At 39.1% G+C, this 22,943-nt stretch overlaps 1 protein-coding gene across 4 annotated transcripts; it reads left to right on the forward strand.

Annotated features, from left to right (window-relative positions):
- The first annotated feature begins 4,288 nt into the window (after positions 1-4,288).
- On the forward strand, positions 4,289-21,881 carry LOC148850197 (transducin family protein / WD-40 repeat family protein). Of its 4 annotated transcripts, XM_088946047.1 has the most exons (11): positions 4,402-4,577; positions 5,572-5,638; positions 7,492-7,590; positions 7,693-7,745; positions 10,583-11,189; positions 11,277-11,951; positions 12,542-12,982; positions 13,399-13,593; positions 14,720-14,776; positions 21,446-21,508; positions 21,597-21,881. In XM_088946047.1, the coding sequence occupies exons 1-11, from the start codon at positions 4,546-4,548 to the stop codon at positions 21,678-21,680; spliced, it is 2,373 nt and encodes a 790-aa protein (XP_088802173.1). In that variant the 5' UTR covers positions 4,402-4,545; the 3' UTR covers positions 21,681-21,881. The 4 variants fall into 4 exon arrangements, with proteins under 4 accessions (XP_088802172.1, XP_088802171.1, XP_088802173.1 ...); XM_088946046.1 differs by having other exon boundaries at positions 4,289-4,577; positions 7,476-7,745; XM_088946045.1 differs by having other exon boundaries at positions 4,296-4,577; positions 7,492-7,745.
- Positions 21,882-22,943: the final 1,062 nt, after the last annotated feature.

Genomic DNA, 22,943 nt, shown 5'->3' on the forward strand with positions numbered 1-22,943 from the left:
CATAATAATATAAATCAATTATGCACTTTATTCATTTACAATAAACGTCAATAAGTACATCAATCTGATTGGCGCTAAGGGCATACACCGTTTAACTGTACAAATGCAAATATGTAGAGTGTAGAACTTATATTTTGTATTATTTTATATGTATTTACGTTGTACATATTTGCATTTATACTGTTTCCAAACTGAGCCTTAAGAATTGAAACATGCTCATTTGGCATGGTATTGAGCCTTATTACCTATCATTGTTTTTAGCATCGCGAGCCTTCCCCTTAGAAAGAGCATCAAATTAGTCCTCCAACCCTCCAATTTATTTTTAATTTTATTTACACATTCAACAAAAGTGTGCTTCCCTAAGTAATTTTCTTTTAAATTGTTTTCAGGATTTTAGTAGTTATTTTGGCCAATAGTTTTTGAAACGTTACTAAAGATTCTTGGAGAAAAATATGAAAACTTTATGGTGGATTTGTTATAGTTTGGCAATGACCCGAAGCCCGAGCATAGCTTTCCAGGGTTTCTTTTTAACCTTTAACCTCCAATTGGAGTGATCTTTATAACGAATTTATGTAACTTTTGGGATCCATTTATTTCAATGGGTGAAGGTGCCTTGTCCCACTATTTTTACGAAAAAAAAAATAAAACTTTTGGCCTCAAATCTTGCTTTTTGGCCTTATATTTATAAAAAATAAAACTGGAATAGAAAATATAAATAAAACCTAATATATATATATATATTATATGTAGAATATAATCATACATTATTTAATTGATAAAATACAATTTTGCACACATATTTTAATTTAAGTTGATAACATATTGTGGTTAAATCGGCCGGTGAATCATGACCTGAAAGGAAAAAACAATTGAACCTTTAGTCCATTTTTAAACCACTGGTTTGCATAATATATTAGAAGTTTGAAGAGTGGGAAGGAAGGCCAAAAACGAAAAAAACGGTTTGATAGGAAAGATAGTTATAAGGGTAAATTGGATATAAAAAGAAACATAGCATACAATGGTTTTGTATTTGTACCGTAAACAAACAGTCTCATCTCTCAACTTTCTTTCAACAAAGTTCATCTTGAGAAGAGCTTGAGAATGTATTCGTTAATCAACACCTTGAAAAGATTTGTACATTACAATGATTATTTTCATTTTCATCATTTTGTTTGGGGTTCGACTATGTTATCATCTGGAATCATAAATGTGACAGCCAATTAGGTGTTATTTATCAAAATTCATGGGTGGATTTTGATTGGTCAAAACTTTTCCCATACCATATCTTTTCCGCATCATAGATTTTCCCGTTTGGTTTATTGTTGTTAGTCCATAGATTCTTGAATGAGCAATTTAGTAATTCTACTTTCATTGGTAACCTTGTTAAGTGGGTTAGGGAGAAAGTGCTGGAAAAGTTCATGGGTAAGGGGATGGGGGTGGGGTTAAGTATTACTTCCCAACCCATAAGCAATATTTTAAAATCTGGCTCAGATGCCAAATCGTTTTTGCCTCTAGGTCATGGGTCACTAGTTCAACTATTTGGGTCAAACAATTCCATTTGTGACATATTAGCAAATTTTTTATTTCAATTTTCATTTTTTTTAATTTATAAAAAATACTCTAAATTGAGTTTTGAGGCCAAAAAAAAGGTTTGAAAGCAAAAATTGCAGGGCAAGACACCTTCCACCCTTGGGACAACCAAGCACAAAGAGTGGTCATTCAAAAATTTCAGTACATGTAATGTGTAACCTAGAGCTCCAAATGGTATCTGATTATCCAAACTTAATTTGATCATGTTAAGGATGATCTAAGTTCGATCTATTTATAATTGGATCAAATATGATGCATCCCTATGCGATCTGATATAGTCCAATTTGATTTGATTAATATATATATATATAATGCTCATATATACTTAAAATTTATATTATATTTATAAGTAATGTTGATTTGAATGTTGTGTTTTCACTAAATTGTCATGGAGTCAAGTTTCATACAAGTAATTTTTAATTCATTTTGTTCATAAAATACAATATTAAAATCATTTGAGTTCATTTTATTAATAAATATAATATTGTGATCATTTTTAGTCCAACTTATTTATACTATTAATATCTGAATTCAAATCTACTAGATATATGATGGATAAGATCCAATTCGAATTCAAATAAAAATGAATTAAATTTGGATATCCTTATATTCCATAGGTTCAATCCATTTGCAGTCATAGTGTAACCTGTGACCTAGTGATTGCATCAAACATGCCAATGGTTCAACTACCTCAGATGGACGCTCTTTAACCAAGTCAACAATTTTTTTGTTAGAAGTCGAGTTTTAGGATCATATCCAAATCAATGGTGGATTGAGAGCATTGCTTGAAAACATGGTTTTGGAAACTAGACCATACTAGATGGTTAGGCCGATTGAATTAGGAACCGTAAAGGCAACCAGTTTCGTTTCACCCTAAAATCGTTCATGGGCTAAAAATGTTGATTGTCAACGACCCATTGACCCGAACGATCGAACTATAGACCCGTCAATATGGACAATGGTTTTGGTCATTTTTTATTTTAATTATTTTATTTTATTTTTAAATCAGAATGTATTGTCCATTTGAACTAGACGATTGAACTGATAACCCAGAAACCGGTGGCCAAAGTGGTTCTAGTTCCGAGTCAATTTTTAAAACATTACTTTTAAATATAGGTCCACAATCTATCCAAAAATAACTACACATATTTTCTATTTTGAAGTCAACAGTGTGATGAACAATGCAACCAACCAAAGGTTTTGATTGGATCAAGGTTCAAAATTTCAATACGATATGCCCCGTATCAAGTGTATCGTGTAATATCGATGGCTTTCCGATACACCTATTTACAAGTGTTTCGGGAACCCCCTTATTTTTAATAAAAAATAGGGAAAATTCCTGAATAATACCTTGAACTTTGAGGGTTGTGTCAAGTCAATCCCTGAACTTTAAAACGTGTCTAATAGGTCCCTACCATTAATTGACTATACCATTTTACTGTTAAAAGAAGGAAAGGAAAAGAAGGGTTATGAAATTAGACAAATGATCGTCCCATTAATTTACAGTTGATCATTCAACGGAGGAGGTTGAACAAAGAAACACTGATGCAAAATATTTCTCCACGTGTAGTGAATTTGTCGGGATCTTTTGTTTACACAACCATCTATAATGGGCTAGATAACCAATTACAGATGAAGACGCCAGTATTTAGTATACATGGCATAAAGTCCATGCCTAATATTTTGAGCACAACAACAATTTGAATTGGGGTATAGGCTCCCGTGGGCTGAGACTAAACACAAGGGCAGGTCCAAGTCCAAGAGGCCCACCATCTGACGTGATGGACAATGGCATCAATTTGGTCGCATAATTTGTGAACGTGATAAGAAGCTAGAAAGTAGTGATTGTCGTCAGACTCGGCAATTGAACCGATAAACTAGTAAGCGGTTCAGATAAGTTTTTTTGAGTTTTGACGATTTTTATGGGTTGGATAATCTAACTTTATGTTTAAACCCGATAAAAAGTAAAAACTATTACGCTTTTTTTTCCCTCACTCTGTTTTTTAATCGATCCGAGTGGTATATATGGATCCTTTTTATTAGCTTGATAAGGCAAATTCCATTCAAATTAATACTCATAATACAACCACAAAATGATTAGTAAACAATAAGAAAACCCCACTATGACTAAGTAGCAGACAAATTCATCCAACCCAATTCATTAATGTAGTGTAAAATTGTAGTATTCGAAAGTTTTCAATATATCACCTCACCGGTCAAAAAACAAAAAAAAAAAAAGAAAGTTTTCAATATGTCGTAATTTATTATTCGTAACCTTTATGAACGGGTCAAATCAACAGCTGTTTCGAGAATAATGGATTCTTAAAAAAAACGGAACCGAAAAACACTGGAGTCACGGTTCGAACGATTCGACCGTTCGGGTGATGATGTGTACGATCATCAATACCGAAAAAGTATTCCGTACGATCATTCGTGAAGTAAGGTCGATCTATGCTGGTGCGTGGATCTCCCCAAATCTGATCATCATCCAATTGTTGGTCCCACTCGCGTGTACGGGTATACCTCCTTAAGGTCAAATCTTTTTGTTTTGTTTTATGGTATATCCTAGGTCAGATCTAATCATCAGGGTCGTCAATCCGTCATCAATTGAAATCAAGGGCCACAAAATGATCTTTTATACTGGGCAAAACGTGGCACTAAGAATTCCAAAAGGATTTTTTCCTTACTTTAAGAACTTTTGCTGCGTGGTCAAGTTTTTTTCTTTTCGCTTGGGGAGGGAGAGAGAGAGAGAGAGAGAGAGGGCAGGGATGCAATTGATGTCTACGTCGCGCATATCCATTAATGAGATGACACCTCTGTTTCTTACATTACTTAGATTGTAATTTTTTAATATATAAATATGTAATAAATATTGAATTAGAAACCGGCGATTTCCTCCCAGACTTAGCCGCTGTTCACAAATAGAGAAGAACAAAAAGGAAAAGAAGGGCCGCCATGGTTATCGATCTCTCCACATTAGAAGCTAGGTATCATTTTTTTTTTAATTCTCTTTCTTTGATTCTCATTTCTCACTCCATGTCTTCCCTTTTATTTCTGTTTTTTATTTTTTTATTTTGGAGTATGGAGTTATTGGCGAAAACTCTGGTTTGACCTTCTCAGAATTTTGTATGCTTTGTTAAGAATTTATCATCTGCGATGTAAATTTTTAGTGCATTTTAGTTATCCGGAATTGTGTAGTTGAAGAAATGCCAGTTCTATGATTTCCTCTCCTTTCTGTTTTTGGTTTTTCTGGACTTTAGATTTATGAATTTGGTGCTTGGCTCAGCTTTTGATCTGTTTTTGGTTGTTTACAAGCTCAAGGGGAATGGTCTGGTTACACACTTAAAACGAGCTAATTGGCATGTTTGATCAATATCATGGCACAACTATTGGAGAAAAATTTACTCGGAAATTGATATGCATATGACATAGTTCATGGCTTCCTGCACTGCAAAAGTGTGAATGTTTATCTTGACAGCTTTGTTATTTCTACACATAAAAGCTCATTTAGTAGCTAGAATGGAAACATGTCAAAAAAAAAGTTTCACTTGTGTCTTGGTTCCATTTGATTTTTTCTTGGATAAGTAGTACTATATAGTAAATTGAGATTCACCTTGCTATGTATATCCAATGGCATCATCTTGTTAAATATGAAGCCAATAAGATCCAAAACTAACTTGAGTAAAAGTTGGTTTGGTAGGGTCTATGGGGTTAGATTACTCTCTGGACTTAGCACCAGTAATTTGCGTAATATGCACTTTTCTGATGTTGAGTTTTCTTGGTTGATTTAGTTTAATGGCAATAAAAAATATCCAAGAGATGATGTACAAAATTGTATTCCACTATTCTAGCTTCATTCCCCTCCCCTCCAGCGAAAGGAAAGGGAAAGAAAAGTTGTCAATTGGTACGACTTGTCATGGATTGCCTTGCCAGTATCTATTTTTCATAATTAACTCCACATTTCTTTGTTTTTGGCACTAGATATGTTGATTCTTGCAAAATCCAAGGTGTGCTGCCAAATTCTGCAATTTTATCAGCTTTCTTTAAGGTTTGTCCTGGACTACATCATATTGTTCATAATTTTCTTTTGTTGTTTCACTTCATAATGTACTTGCACTCATTTTGGTTATGAATAAGTTGTGATATGAAAGAAATTTTGCATTATTGCCTTGGATCTTTATTGTGATGAAAACTTAGGAAACAACTGAGAGATCCTAAGATGAAACTTGGAAAGTCAGAATTGTTAAAGAAAGTGTTTTCTGTAACCTAGGAATAATTCCAGTGTCCATTCTATGTGCTCAAATAGGAAGATCAATATTGTTTGAATAAACCTTTTACCATTGCAAGTCTGTGCTTCTGGTTGTTAATCCCTCATCAGGTTTACTACATTCTCTGTAGTTGTAAGAAATTGAGAGGGGATCTTGAATTATTTGACAATGATTATTGATCACGTAAAGCTATGATAGATTAAGTGTGGGAAATGCCTTTGTTTGCTCATTTGAAAGAGTTCAAAATAAAGAATTTTCCTTTTCTTTTTTTACTGAAAATTTCCAGGTAGTTCAAAGTAAAGCACCTGTCAGTAGATGATTTGAAGCATTTCCGACATGATTAGAGTGCTATAGATGGGTGTATCATTGCTTAGGTTATTGTACAACACTTGTTTTCAATCATGTTGAGTTAAATTGAGTTGATGCTTCCATATATCAAAACACATGATTCAATCAAACAACACTATCAGACTATCTAACATGACATTCACAAGGAGAAGATCTTTTAACTGAAAGATATTTTATTCAATCATGTTGAGTTAAATTGAGTTGATGCTTCCATATATCAAAACACATGATTCAATCAAACAACACTATCAGACTATCTAACATGACATTCACAAGGAGAAGATCTTTTAACTGAAAGATATTTTATTGAATTGTCCAATGGTTGAATTAATTGAACATCTTGTAGAGGTATCATCCTATTGGGGATGTTAATCAATGACCTACTAGCCATATCATGTGACATGTTCTTGAATGCCAAGTCTTCATGTGCTACCTTGTATAGTGTGACATTGGGCTATGCTCCCAACATAAATAAACAATGCTGTGTTGCCATTAAGTTATTATCGTTGTTTGTTCTTGGTGTCACCACCATCATTGTTGTCCTTCTACGGTTAGGATTGGATGCAAACAGGAATTTACCAAAAAAAAAAAAAAAGGTAGACAATAGTCATTAGTGTTCTAAAAATGAAAGGTTAATTAGTCTCTTGGATAAGTGCACTTTAGCAGCGTTCTTTTATTGTAAAGTTGTATAATTACTGTTTTATCCAAAAAAAGTGACATTATTGTCCCTTCACATATTAGCAAATTTCAGCGCGGATGGGTAAGTGATTTACCCAAGTTTCAGTAGGGTATTATTTGCCCAGGTAAATGAGCTGCTTGACAATCTTCTTTTCTGTGGGACCCACTAATACCTTAATACAAATACGAGTTTATTTCTTTTCTGTAGGACCCACCAACTTATCCACCTCCACTTCTCAGAAAACGAATGAGGCCTATAAGGCCAACCAAATCATTTCCTATTGAACTTTGTAGCTTTCATGGAATCATGGTGAAGTCTTCCATGTTGATCAATTTGTTATGTATCTAAGTTTGAGCTTCAGATACCATTATCTAAATAACTCCATTATTCCTATCTTTTCAAAAATAGCAAAGAAAAAACTTCCTTTCTTGATATTTCATTAAATATATTTCTTGTTTGGTTTTTTTGCTTCAACAAAGACAAGAGATGGGGCATGTACTCCCCCCCCCCCCCCCCCCCAAATTTCTTGCTTGTTATCTTGTGTCAGAAATTGTTGGATGCATTTTTTGAAGTAAATTTCCGATGGCTAGTTTACTTTTTATTCAGGCCAAACTTCAAAAATCTCATCATGAGCCATGTATCATAGAGGTTGTCTTGGACCAGCTGAAAGATTCTGATTTTCCTTCATTAATTGAAGTGTTCTCGGTAATTGACTCGTCTGAGATTGATGCGGTAGACATATTTCATGAATCTCTGTGTATATTGGATGGACAGTCTGTCTTATCCTTGATGTTTGAAATCAATCAGAAGCTTCGAGTTGTTGATCTTCAAGATTTGTCATTTGATAAGGACTTCCTTAGGTAAGTAGTAGTGCCTACTAGTTCATTCTTTTTTGGAAGCATTGTGTCTTCAAGTTTTTGATACAGTATATGGCTTTTTCCTTCTACTTTCTTTTGCTGAATTTTTTGAGAGTTCATGCAATGAGAATTATATGCTTGGAAACTTGGAAACAAATGACCAATCCATGTTCTATTATTGAATTTCCACTAGGGAAAAATACTCTTAAAATTGTAGTTGTATTGTAAACCATAAGATCATTTCTGCTTTTTTTAAGAAATCTGTCAGAAAATTAAAATATATAAAAATTTAAGTGGTTTTACTCCAATTTTAATTCATATCTACCATATATGTACTTTTTTGCTGCTATTTACCATATGGGTACTTAATACAAAAGAGTTTACCATTATAGGTGTACAATGATATAACTAAGTTTCACTTGAAATCCAATTGAGACTTCAAAATAGATCTTTAATGATCTAAGTAAATCATATTTAGTAAGGATCTTAAAAGAATACCCATTGAGAAATAAAATAAATAAAAGAAACAAAGAAATTAATAGTGAACTAGGTTTCAATTGAGTTGATTCCAGTTGCATGAATCATTATAAATTGTAAGGTTGAGACAGAAATGCATGGTTTTTAAAGAAAAGGATAATGCTAAACTATTTTTTAGGAAAAGGATTCAGACATAAGATTTGAACTGAAACCCTCAAGATTCATGATTTGGTGAATTATCTTGTAAATTGTAAGATCTTTGGACAACTATTGAGCTCACATGTGATCAATAAATTAAAAGAAAATGCAAGGTGTTTGACTTTCTAACTATTATTACTTTGCTTTGATTAAGAGGATGCAAACTGTCTCTAATTTCCAGTTTCTTCATGGTATGATTGTTCCACTTTGTTGAAACCTAAGCTGATCATGTGTGGTTCTTGGGGAATTTCTTCATCTAACCTATTTCTTTTCTAGTCCTAATCATTCGTAATGCTTCATCTGTTGAGATGTTTGAGCCAGTGTTACTTGGATGCAAACATGGGAATTGGAAACCGGTGCATGTCCAGGAGTCTGAATGAATAAACAAGGACTTGTGGACATGTCTATATAAAAGTATACACTATTAAAATAGTTTGACTTTTAACATTATAGATCTATAGAAAAAGGTATGAAAAATCGTGTTTGTTACTTAATGTCATTTTATAGGAAAAATGACATTTATAGTGCACATTAGCTGTTCATTTGTATTGAATAAGGAGAAAAATAAAAATGTCATGTAGGAGTGTACTTCAAGAATCCATGGAATGTTGGAATCCAGTGCATGTCTGAGACGAACACTTCATCCACTGAGGAATGTCCATGCAACACTGGTTTGGGCATAATAATGGTTGCACTTGCGATCTTAACATTGTCTGAATGGATTTTGTTTGTATCTTTCATGTTTTATTCAAGTTTTACATTTCCCCTGAAGCCGTAAATTTCTCATTGCATTTTCTGAAGGTGCAATCATATGTCCATCCATATTCCTAGTTTTACATTGTAATAATCTTTGATGCTCAATAGGCATGGCATAATACTATACATATCCTGGCTCAATGCTTTGCATTCAATGTCTGATGGTAATCTACCCTGCACATTAGGTTATTTCATAGCTATTTGAGTTTCTTTTTCTTTGCATTCAATGTTAGTTGAGCAAGTTGTCATCTTTTAAGAGACTTGAAAAATACCTACTCTATTAGCTAGAAAATTGAAAGCAATATGAGGTGCTAATCTACTGAAGTCTTGTTTTATTGAAAGAAGTAAGAGCTACAAGTTTTTTTTTTTTTTTTTCATTTATTTAATGAAAGACTTCTCTAACAAATCTTTGCTGACACGCGTTTATCAAAAGATAATACCCTAACACCTAACTTACGACCTAGGATATCAGTGCAACTATTGTTCTATTGTAACTTCATTTAAAATCAAAGAATGACCAGCGTACCTCTAGAACAAAGATTTCTCTTTAAGGTTCCAATACATTGTCTAAATTGTTTGTAAGTTGCTCAAATAACGTGCAACTCACTTGTTTTCAGATTGGCTAGATAGATAATGGGAAAACACTTTTATGAAACCAAGATAAAGCCTAGTTTTTGACATGTCAAATTTAGGTTAAGAAGAATGGTGGCAGAGGAATGTCTAATGGAAGATAAGTCTTGGTTCCATGCTTCAAAAACTATAAAACCAGACCTCTTTTGGTTTCTCATCTATTTTTCTGGTTTTCATTCTTATCACTATTCCACCCACGTCTTTGACCTTATTTTGGATCATTATTCTGATTTATCAAGATAATGTTTTAAATGCCGTGGATTGTGCTTTAGGCTCCATTTTTGCCTTTCTGGATAAGAGATCCTTAGAGAAGATCCATAGATTGCCGTCTCTGCCCCTAGTATTGTCACCATTTGTACTTTGGAGGATTTTAGGTGTTTTTTGGTTGTCATCTGTGTATCATTATTTCCTGACCTAGTTATTACTATTGAATCAACTTTTGGGTTCACTTTTGATACATTTCATTGTAGATTTTCTATGGCATATTCTGGTGTAAGTTTTGGAGTTGCATGCATCATATTACGTATGGTTTATTTGATTCAAGCCTCCCTTTCATCCATTTCTTCATTCCTAATTTTATGTTCTATTGTTCTTCACACTTAAGTAATTCCACCTTCTGAAAGATGCCTCAAGAGATAGGTCATAAGTTTCTTCCCAAGGAAATGGTACATCTTCCACTGGTATCTTGAATCTAGTATGAAATATTATTTTCTATTATTCCGCTTTATCATTTGTTCAGAAGGTTTGATTACTTGGATCAATTTCTTGTCCACTCTTAGGGATCTTTTATGCAGAGGTTTGACATGCCAAGTATTAAACTTGAGGTCTTCCAACATCAGAAAACTGAACATGGCAGGGAAATTCATGCAGTTACACACCCTTAATCTCGATTTTAGTACTTCACTCACTAGTTTCAGGGAAGATTGCTTTTCTTGCATGCCAAGTTTGATGCGCCTCTCAATGTGTGAAACAAGAGTTGCTAATCTGTGGACAACTAGTGCTGCACTAGCAAAACTTCCTTCTTTGGTGGAACTTAGGTTTCAAAATTGTTTGTGCTGCAATAATACTGGGCCATGTCCTGCATCAATCAATGAGAAAGCAACCATTTTTTATCATGACAAAATTGATTTGGCTCGGCTGGATTTACACCACTTCTCTGTGACATCATCCATTAATCGTGGAGATATATCTGGCACAGAAGACACATTTAGGAATTTGCTTTCTTTGAATGATCTGGTTATGACCCAAGATATTGAAACTACAGCTGAAGAATCATCAGATGATAGCGATTTGGACTTCTCAACCCCTCAGCAGAGAATTGGCTTGGTAGAGTTACTGTCTAATGTTTTTCCTGTGTTGACTGGACATACTGCTTTGCCAAATGAGGTAAGCATGCAGTTTCATAATCATCAAAGTGTCTGCTTTAAATGATTCTCTAATGCCTTAACATGGATTTGGTATTTTACTTAGCAGGTTTCTTCTGGTACATTGTTGACTAAAGAGGAAAAGGAGTCTTTTGCAGATTCCCTCAACTTGAGTCATAGGAAAGATGCTGCACATATTGCTCTAAAGAAGTACATTTCACATCATCCATCACCTATTTGCTTTGAGAAGCACTACAGAGAATACATGATAGCTTCATTGCCCCGCCTGAAAGTTTTGGATAATTTGCCCATCAAAATATCAGACAGGAAAATGGCCAAGATTATTTTTTCACAACACTATGAACATTTACCATATAACCGGCAATGCAAAGAGAGTGTTGTTAGTATCTTGCAGAACCGTGAAATAGGACCGAGTACTACTCATTTGCAAAACTCTTCCAGGACAAAGCAGCCATATTCTTCTAGAAAGAGTCAATATTTTTTTCCCAGGTCAATTGGTGCTGCTAAAGTTGGTTCTGCTGCATGGCCACTCTTACATCCAATTTCTAAATTCAATGACATTTTGGGGGAAGAGAGTAAAAGCTTTCGTCCACGGCAATTTGAGTATCATCCAATTGATCCCAGTCTTATGGTTTTTGGTACTTTAGATGGTGAACTAGTTGTTATCAACCATGAGAATGGGAAACTCGTAAGATATCTACCATCAATGGGAATGCTTAACAGTGTTTTAGGGCTCTGCTGGCTTAAAAAGTATCCTTCTAAGGTAGGTGATTACTACATAGAACTAGATCAAGATGACTTGAATTCAGATCAGTTTGTTATCTCTTACACCACCTTTGTATTGTCATTATTAGTCCTGGTTGAAAGATGCTATTCAAAGGAAATCCTTTTTATAGGGTAAAGACGTAGTCCACATGTTTTAGATTGCAGTTGCCATCTTATATGGGATATCATAGTAATCAATGCATATGCATGGGATTAACAGTACATGTCCCAATGAGTTCTTGTAGGCAAGAGAAATATTGTCATAAGATTGTTCCACCCAACTTTATCACATTATTTTGAACAGTTGAAGTGTGGAAATATTGTCAGATTGTTTCATTGAATATAACCACGGAAAATCTTCCCATTTACACCTAGGAAATTTCCTAGGTGGCATCCGTCAGATCCTGGGCATGAACCTTATGAGTGCTTAGTTGCCTCAGTTCTATTTATGGATGCTAATTACCACATTTAATATTTGACTAAATCTAACTCATTGGTGCATGTTAGAATATCCTTTTTTTTTTCATTCGACTGCTTCTGATCCTTGCTGACGTGGAAATTGCTGATTTTGCTAAATGTTGATATCAGCTTATTGCTGGTTCTGATAATGGTTCCTTGCATTTATACGATATCCATCAAATGGCCTCTACAGTTACAGACAGATACAGCTATGTGGGTTCAGTTACTTTTGATGATTTTGAGCAATTGACTTCAGTTCATGTCAATTCAACGGATGAACAATTTCTTGCAAGTGGATATTCGAAAAATGTGGCTCTATATGACATAAACAGTGGGAAACGCTTACAGATATTCACTGATATGCACCAGGGGCATATCAATGTTGTTAAGTTTGCCCACCATTCGCCCTTTATATTTGCTACTTCATCATTTGATCAGGATATCAAATTGTGGGACTTGAGGCAGAGGCCACTGCAGCCTTGCTACACGGCTTCAAGTTCAAGAGGAAATGTAATGGTGTGCTTTTCTCCTGATGACCACTATCTGCTTGCATCAGCTGTTGACAATGAGGTACTCACTATGAAGTATAAAACCACAGTTGTGTAGACAAATAGTAAACATAAATGGTGAGGTCATTAGGAAATATTTCTGTAATGCAGTGAAACACTTAATTTGATGGATCTGATATAGGTGATTATCACAAAATAAGAAAAGGAAAGAAATATCTTTATGTTATGATGATTTTTACCTACTAATCATATAGTTTTCCCCCAAGGCACTTGGGCAATCATATGGTATTAACTTTGAACTAAAGACCTCTTCTAGGCGAAAAATCCTAGCACTGTGGATGCTAGCTCCTGTATGTGTAAATAAAATACGTAGCTAACTGTGCAATACTGGACTATATGTTTACCTTCTCTTGGTAGATGCATGTTGTTGTCCAGCAACTTGATCCATATTTGGCTAATGGCAATAAAACTTTGTAGGTTAAGCAACTTTTGTCAGTGGATGGAAGGCTTCACATGAAATTTGACATCACTCCAACAGGAAGTTCCCATAATTATACTCGTTCTTATTACATGAATGGAAGGGATTACATTATTAGTGGGAGCTCTGATGAACACGTTGTCCGTGTTTGCTGTGCTCAAACTGGAAAGAGGCTTAGGGATATTTCTTTGGAGGTAACTTGATCACTTAATTCAGTTTGTTTGTCTATTGTTGTCCCAAACACCAGATGATATTATTATATATCACATGATTTGACACATTGACAGGCATGTTGTGCAGGAGCTGGAATGTATCTGTGTGTGTTTGTGTGTGCATTGATGTAAATGTATGCTCAAAATGCATATTAGAATGATAAAGAGGTGAAATAATATCATACCTAACCGCAATTATATTTGAACTCAATGACTTGGAATGGGGGTTACCACCTTAAATTTTGTAAGGAGTTTAAAGTTTGAGGTATTTCCTAAATAACCTGGGCCTTTCAGGGATTGGGGTTTTCTCTGAGATAGTATGGTTTGGGTAAACTATGGATAAAGTGTAATATACTTAATGAAATTTGGCTTCTCTTGGGTTTTTGTTCTACTGCTGTCAGGCAGATATCTAGGGATTTGAGTGATATAGCTGTTGTCCAGTTAGATGGGGCTTTCTATTCTTTTCTTTTGTCTCTGTTCTTTTAGGGTGTCTGTTTGGGGGGGGGGGTTGTGTCCACAAATCCACTTTGTGCAACCTCCTTTCATAATCATTAATAATGTTTACATTTATAAAAAAAAAATCATTAATACTGTTTACAATTTATATATTTCTCTTGATACTTACTATTTAAAAGGCTGCCTAAGTGGAGTTAAGAGGACCTATAAACCTTATTCCTTGAGTGATGCTAATACAAAACAGATTTCAAGCAGTTAAGCCCAACTGATCTGACAACCAAACTGATATAGGATGGGAAGAAAAAGGGCCTATGAGGTGTGCATGATGGGTAATAAGTTGTGGAAGAAAAGATTCACATTGAAATGGAGAAGACTGCACCGAAGACAGTAGAGAGATGTTATTGACCCTTTTAGGTCAATCACATAATATCTAAGAAAGCATTCCCTCAAGTTAAAATGGAGCACATTATCTCTTTTATGGATCATAAGAAATTTTAGGCTGTATTTGGTTTGAAAGAAAAGGTAGGGAAACCAAACAGTCTTAGGTAATTGATTTGAATTTGTTGAATGCTTTTCTTTTTTAAATATGAAATTTTAATTATATTCTTTTTCCTTTTAATATTGACTAATAGCGCCTTTTCTTCATTTGCAGGGTGGGGGCTCATCAAATTCTATGTTTGTACAGTCATTGAGGGGTGATCCTTTTAGGGTAAGCCCCATTTTATGAATATACTTGATTAATAATCAGGTCTTTTAGAGAAATTTACACAACCCAGGTAGGAAGATGGTTTGGGCCCAAAAATGTGCTCCGGGTGTCTCTCCTCACCTCGTATGTAGGAGAAATTTCTACCTAAGAGACCTAATTACGAGTCTAAAATAAGCCCTTTTATGTGGACAACTTAAAAACTAGAAAATTGAAACTCTGAATTGCTAATTTTTTGGGGGGAAACTGACAAATCAAGGTGGGATATGAGACTGATGTAGAGAATGAATTTGAAAACAGGGACAGTATAGAGGTCCCTTATTGTATGGACAGTTCGGACATCAACATTATCCCCTCCCCCCTCCCCCAAAGTGGCAGAAAGACTAGAGCCCATAAGGAATCTCCCTACTTGACCTAATGGGAAGTTTGGAGAATGTGTTTTTCAGTTGGTCGTTTATTGAGCTTTCCTAAATGGCATAAGGATCTTATATGACTCTCTTGATTTGGAGATTAAAGGGAGTCTCCTAATTCCTTTCCTCATGGAAAGGTTTCTGCCTAAAGATCTTGCATTGTCTTCAAAATAGACCTTCTTTTATGGAAATATTTTTCATTAAAAATTTAGTATGTAGATGGGCATTATTAACCGGACAGAACTCAATTCAAGGTTGGGTATAGGGCTGATACAGACCATGGAGTTGATAACTGTTATGGGCCCGAGTGTAGGATCGCGTCATGGGTCACTCCACCGCAGGAACCTCAGATCTTTCCTTGCCCTTTGCCTTGCGTGCAGGCCCTATTTTGACTATCTCGTGGGTGATTTGTCCAAGAGATCACCGAACTCTCCTTTACTCTCTTTCTTGACTGAATATTCAATATCCTCATTCAATAATGGCATCTCCTTAAATAGGAGATTACAAGAGGAGGGTTCCTTGTTGGATTCGGCTAGGTTAGTCCTAAACGGACTCAAACTCCTACTTCTAATTAGACTACTTACTTTTAATGGTACTACAATTCCTTCTAAGAATAGGGGATAGGATAAGGGAGAATGGGATAAGGGATAAGGCGCGTTCTCTTGACGTGTTCAGATAAGGGTGGGCCCACCCTATGAGCTGTTGTGTGGGCCTCGCTCTGCTGTTGCTGCCGGTGTGCGTGTGCGCAGTGCTGCGCGCGATGCCGCTGCGCGTAGTGCGTGCGCGAGGCTCATGGTGCCGTTGTCGTGCGGTGCCGGTGCTCATAACATCACTCCCCTCCTGGACTACGAGCTTGTCCTCAAGCTCGAGGTCTAGATAGGTGTTGTGGAGATCGGTCCAGGGGATCCAGGTCGCCTTTGCTGGAGGTAGTCCCTCCCATTCTACTAAAACCTCGAAGGTGCCTTGATGGATGCGGGACCGGATGAGGGCGTAGGGCTGGAGGATAGGTCTGCCGTCCTACAAAGGGGGTAGGGGAGGCACATGGTCGGGAGGAGTGCCAACATAAAGCTTTAAGAGGGACACATGGAAGATGTCGTGGATCCTGTTGTGCTCCGGGAGCTCAAGTTGATAAGCTACCTTTCCTATCTTCCTTAGAATCTTGAAGGGCCCGTAGAATTTGGGGGCCAGCTTAGGGGGCCCCCGGCGCCTGAGAGATAGCTGCCCGTATGGTCAGAGTTTCAGCCAAACGTACTGCCCTGATTCGAAGGTGACTTCTCGGTGCTATTGATCGTAGGCGTGTTTCATACATGCTTGCGCTTGCTGTAAGCGCAAGGAGACTTCGGCCAGGAGGGCATTGCGAGCTTGGAGGCTGCGGTCCACTTCTTCCAACCGCGTTGAGCCCGGCTCGTAGGACAAAAGGCGTGGAGGATCTCGACCGTACACAACTCTGAAGGGAGTCATTCCAAGGGAGGAGTGATAGGATGTATTGTAGCAGTATTCAACCCATGGGAGGTACTCCACCCAGCGTCGTGGCTGGTCACCCATGAAGCAGCGAAGGTACATCTCAATTGTCCGGTTCACCACCTCTATTTGGTCGTCTGACTGTGGATAGTAGGATGAGGAGAAGGCGAGGGCCGTGCCTTGTAATTTAAAGAGTTCCTTCCAAAATGTGCTTGTGAAGATCGGGTCCCGGTCACTGACGATGGACTCGGGGAGTCCATGTAAGCGAAAAATGTGGGTGAAGAAGGTATGGGCGATCGAGATTGCGGTATAAGGATGGGATAAAGGGAGGAAGTGAGCATATTTGGAGAACCGGTCCACTACCACGAACAGGACTGACTTTCCCCCGACTTTGGGCAGCCCTTCGATGAAATCCATGGCAATATTGGCCCAGATCTGCATCGGGAGGGAGAGGGGTTGAGCAGGTTTGCAGGGTGCAGATTTTCCCATTTTTTCTGTTGGCAAACTGTGCAGTTCTGGATAAAGTCCCGCACCGAGGCCCTCATAGCTTGCCAGTGGAAGTCAGCGTGAATATGATGCAGCGTTTTTTGAATGCCCTTGTGTGTCGAGTGGTGTATGCTGGCGATGATGGAGGGGATTAGGGGGCAATCGGCGGGTAGGTAGATCTTTTTGTAGAATACCAGCCCATCGTGGAGAGACCAGTTCGGGTTAGCAGACCCAGACTGTATTTGTTGGACCAAGTTGTTCCATTCTGATGACTGTGGCAGTGTGTTCCGAATGTCTTCTAGCAGGGTGGCTCATGGTTGGGAGATCGCATGGAGGAGCATACTATCTTCTTCTCGTCGGGACAGGGCACCTGTTGCACGGTTCAGGGATCCTGCCTTGTAGTTCACCCAGAAAGCGAAACCCAGAAGCTTGCTGACCCAATGTTGCTGTGGGAGGTGGTCAGTCGTTGTTCCAGCAAGTATTTGAGGCTGTAGTGGTATGTTTTGACGACGAAGGGTCTGCCTAACAAGTATGGCCTCCAGTGTTGTACTGCCTTGGCTAGGCCAATGAGCTCGCGTTCATAGGTGGGTAATTTGAGATGGCGATCAGCTAGCTTGCGACTGAAGAAGGCTATCGGGTACCCTTGCTGTTGAAGGATGGCTCCTATGCCTGTGCCGGAAGCATCACACTCGACTGTGAACTCAAGAGCAAAGTTCGGTAGCTGGAGGACTGGTGTGGAAGAGAGGGCTTCCCTTAGGCTTACGAAGGCTGCATCGGCTGTGCTATCCTAGTGGAAGGCATTTTTCTTGAGCAGGTTGGTAAGCGAGGCTGCTAACAGGTTGTAATTCTGTACGAACTTTCGGTAGTACCCTGTTAGCCCTAGGAACCCACAGAGGGCCTTAGCGGACTGTGGCCGGGGCTAGTCCTTGATGGCCTGAATTTTTGAGCTGTCCATAGTTACACCTTGCCCGCTGATTACATGTCCAAGGTAAAGGACTTGGTGTTCCCCAAAGGAACACTTGGATCTTTTAAGGAAGAGTCGGTGCTGCTTTAGGAGCTCGAGCACGACCCGCAGGTGCTGAATGTGTTCCACCCACGTCTTGCTATAGACCAAGATGCCGTCGAAGAAGACCAGTACATATTTACGGAGGTGGGAGTGGAAGACTTCATTCATCATGGCATAACTAGGAACTCGAAATGGCCGTGATGTGTCCTGAAGGATGTCTTTTCTACATCTACGGAAGACATCCTGACCTGGAAATAGCCTGACCTGAGGTCTAATTTGGAGAAGAATTGTACGCCATGGAGTTTGTCCAATAATTCATCTACGATGGGGATCGGGAATTTATCTTTGACAGTTCGGCTATTGAGTTCCCTATAGTCCACACAAAATCTCCAAGTCCCATTTTGTTTGGGTACCAACAGAATTGGGGAGGAAAAAGGGGAGTGGTTGGGCCGAATGATCCCCTACTGTAGCATATCTGCGCATTGCTTCTCTAACTCATCTTTTTGTCGGTGGGGGTAGCGATAGGGCCGAGCCACGACCGGGTCTGACCCTATTATTAGAGGGATCCGGTGGTCGCAGGCTCTAGGAGGTGGGAGGCCCTTGGGTTCTTGGAAAACGACTGAGTAATCGGTGAGAAGTCTCTCCACATTAGTTGTGTGCAAATTCTCCCCCTGGAGTGCATGTAGTTGTGTCTTGGTCCTTGTCCGGGTTCCCTGCCAAGTAACCGGTTTGCCATCTAAGTGGAAGGTCATGGTCAGGGCAGCGAAGTCCCACAGGATTGGGCCTAGCGTGATCAGCCATTTGATGCCTAGGACGATGTCAAATTCGTCCTAGGATAGTACAAATAAATCTGCTCAGAAGGACTCTTTTTCAACCTGAATTCTGGTGTTCTTGCAGATACCGGGGCTGTGAACTCTTTCCCCGTTCGCCACGGCTACCTGTAGTTGTGGCCTGACTTCCATGGGCAACTCTAACTTGTGGGCCGCCTGATTGCTGATGAAATTGTGGGTGCTTTCAGAGTCTACCAGAATGCGCATGGGTTTCCCCGTCACTAGCGCCCTTAGTTGCATTGTCTGGGAGGTTCTGATCCCTGTGATTGCGTGAAGTGGGATCTCGGGTTCAGTTGGTGATGGTTCTTCCTCATCCTCTTCAGTCTTGTCTACTAGAAGGCAGAATAGTTTCTTGCATCTATGCCCTGCGGAGTATAGATCATCGCAATTGAAGCACTGCCCCTTCGCGCGCCGTTCTGCCATCTCGGCTCGGGACAGACATCGGATGGGGTGACACCCTGCTGCTCCCTGTCTGTGATACTGATCTGGAGGGGTTACCAGTGTGGGTCCTCTACTCCCTGTTGGGCGCAGGGGTAGACACTCCCGCTGGCCTTGACGGTGCCAAAGTCGTGGCCGGCCGTCCAATGCTAAAGGGTCCGTGAGTAAGCTGCATCTTCCGTTCAAAGGCGCGGGCGAGGTTCATTGCCGTAACCAGATTTGGGGGGTGCTGCATCTCTACGTCTACCCTTAAGGGTTCTATTAGCCCTGCTGTGAACATGTCCACTTGTTGATCTGTTCTAACCGTGGCCACTCTGTCAAGCAAAGTTTGGAACTAGCGTTGATATTCAGCCACGGTTCCCGTTTGCTTGAGATTGATTAGCTCACCCAGCGGGTTGCTCGCCATCGGGGGTCCAAACCTAAGGAGGCAATAGGACCTGAACTGCTCCCAACTGAGCCCGGGTTCTTCTTGCTCCATGCGATAGAACCAGAGTTGTGCCTCTTCCGTAAGGTGGAAGGCTGCCATGCTGACCTTGTCTCTGTCATCCGTGCGCTGGTTGCGGAAAAACTGCTCGCAGCGGTACGACCAACCTAATGGGCCTCCGGTGCCATCGTAAGATGGAAATTCAAGCCGGCTGTACTTGGGGACAACTGCAGTCGTCGGTGCGGTGGCTTGATGTTCGTTGGCTGATTCTGTCCTGTCCGTGCGGCGACTGCTGGTAGAGGCTAGTCCCTCCGAATTCTTTTCTTTGTTGGAGAGGAACGCTTCTAACATGCGATGCAGCTCCCGAACGTCATCTTTGACCTCTCGGACCTCCATACTGGTCTCTGCGAGCCTATGCTCCAGTTCATGGACTCTGAAAGACAGCGGCTCCTGTTCCCCCATGACGGTAGGCTCTGATACCAAGATGTTATGGGCCCGAGCGTAGGATCACGTCATGGGCCGCTCCACCGCAGGAACCTCAGATCTTTCCTTGCCCTTGGCCTTGCGTACATGCCCTATTTTGATTATCTCGTGGGTGATTTGTCCAAGAGATCACTGAACTCTCCTTTATTCTCTTTCTCGACTGAATATTCGATATCCTCATTCAATAATGGCGTCTCCTTAAATAGGAGATTACAAGAGGAGGGTTCCTTGTTGGATTCGGCTAGGTTAGTCCTAAACGGACTCAACTACTTCTAATTAGACTACTTACTTTTAATGGTACTTCAATTCCTTCTAAGAATAGGGGATAAGATAAGGGAGAATGGGATAAGGGATAAGACGCGTTCTCTTGATGTGTCCAGATAAGGGTGGGCCCACCCTATGAACTGTCATGTGGGGCCCGCTCTGCTGCTGCTGCCGGTGTGCGTGCGTGCGACTCATGGTGCCGCCATCGCGCGGCGCACGTGGTGCTGCTGCCGGTGCCGCTGCCGTGCAGTGTGTGCGCGCAGCTCATGGTGCCGCTGTCGTGCGGTGCTGGTCGTGTGCGCGCTGCTGCCTCAACTGCTGCCGTGTGGTGCGGGTGCTCATAACAATAACAGGTTGTCAATCTAGATCTTCCATTGGTAGGAATGCAACTAGGATTGAGGATTTGTTAGAATCTGAGCAGGCCCCAACCCAAGACTAAGCCTGGAGTGGGTGAAATTCTTCAAATTGGGCAATCCAATAGAGATTACCTACTTCACCCGATTAGGATTTAGGAAACCTTTTTACTGCTTACGTACATATATAAATTTTTTAATATAAAAGTATCCATTCTCATTTTGACTTATACTGAATTCTTTTTTTTTTCATGTAGTGATCTATAATAACATAGAGTTGATAATTTATTAGGACCAGAACGTCACTCTCCTTTTATGTTAATCGGGATTGACTTAATCTCATGAATACTGAACCCTGAGCTAGTTCTATTCCTATACTCATTTACCTTATAAAGTAAATGTTCAATAAACTAGTTGACAAATTGGACATCTCTACTCAAAATCCATCCCCCACCCCCAATTTAAGAAGTATAGAAGCATGGTTACCGTGTAATAAAATTTTGCTTTCTTATGGATCCAGGATTTCCACATGAGTGTCCTAGCAGCCTATATGCGCCCCAGCTCAAAGTCTGATATCATTAAGGTAGCTCTTATTCCTGCGACATTATGTGGTTGTTGACTGTCTCAATGTTTGTGTGAGGATTGCTAAGTGTTCGAAGGTCTTGCTGCAGGTCAACTTACTAGAACCCAGCAACTATTCCAAAGAGTGCTCCTATTGTCAGCACTGTTGTCCTTCCTACAGTAAAGGAGGTTGATTATATGTAATAACTTGTATTCCAATGTTGTAAATAATTTTGTATAGAAATTCCTTGTGTTGATATCACATTGGTGTTTGTCTATTAATGGATACAGAACAAAAGTCATGTCTGCTCCTAATTTTAAATAGATGATATTTGTGTATGACCGATTTAACAGTTTCTGGAATATCTCAATCTCGATGACGTATTTACCATTTAGCTTGTGCTGCTGTGCCTGGGGACATTCATTTCTCTGTTTGAGTCTTGAACTGCTAACATACGCCACGCATAACACTACACGGCTACAGCCGCACATGTAGAGCTGTAAATCGGTCCGTGTCAGGGCTTGAGTTCAGGCTCACGGGCCGGACGACAGTGTGGAGGCCGACATGGCACATGGATTGGCCCAGCCAGGGCCGTGCCATGGATCGTGCTGGGTTGGATCTCTGAAGTATCTCAAAAGTAGTAAGCATGGCGTGATTCGGCTTGCAGGGGCATTACACCTCTATGCATATGTCACGTTTGACCCCATCAAGTTTGAGAATCCATTTGGGAGGGTTTCAACTTTCAATTTTGATTGTGCCATATCGAAGAATCTACAAAAATGGATTCTTCGGAAAGTTAATTTTTTGGCTGAATTAAAACATAATCTAACTTCTTGCAGGGTTTTTCACCAATATAGCTTCAAGCATGGTTTCTAAAACCGACCCGGTGACTGAACCGGTCAGGGGTCCAGTTACCGGGTCAAATGGTCTGACCATTCAAACTAAATGCTCGGCCCATTCTGACATAAAAATAAATAAAATAAAATAAAATAATTTCAAAAAATAAAAAAATGGTCAAAACCATTCGAATGGTTAACCACCTGGTTCAGTGGTTCGCTGACCAAAATCAATGGTTTGGGGGGAAATCCAGTTTTAGAGGAAAATGGAACCGATCAAGTGGCCGGTTCCTGGTTTTTCCGGTCCAGTCTAGTTTTGAAAACCATGACTTCAAGGCTTTCCTGTAGGGCCCATCTTACAAAGCTGGAAGCCACTTATAGATGCAAAAGAAGCACATCAGATTTAAATTAAGGTATACTGAACCTGATCCGATGCCATAAACTATAGATCTGATCCAAAGATCCGATTGGATTTTACAAAATTGATCTGAATCCGAATATGATAAAGATATTAGTTATTCAAATCTGATCTGATTCAATTTAATTATTTAAAAATAATAATAAATTATTAAAAAAAATATACATCAGTTTAAATAAAGAAAAACATAAAAGGATAAATT

This window comes from Nelumbo lutea, chromosome 5, assembly GCF_056320005.1.
Source record: "Nelumbo lutea isolate HS-2025 chromosome 5, American lotus-T2T, whole genome shotgun sequence".
Lineage (NCBI taxonomy): Eukaryota > Viridiplantae > Streptophyta > Magnoliopsida > Proteales > Nelumbonaceae > Nelumbo > Nelumbo lutea.

Excerpts from the sequence above, each read along its gene's own strand:
- LOC148850197 (XM_088946045.1), top strand. The coding sequence starts at position 4,546 with ATGGTTATCGATCTCTCCACATTAGAAGCTAG. Across the intron at positions 4,578-5,571 it reads CTCTCCACATTAGAAGCTAG|ATATGTTGATTCTTGCAAAA; the intron begins GTATCATTTTTT and ends TTTTGGCACTAG. Across the intron at positions 7,746-10,582 it reads TTTGATAAGGACTTCCTTAG|GGATCTTTTATGCAGAGGTT; the intron begins GTAAGTAGTAGT and ends GTCCACTCTTAG.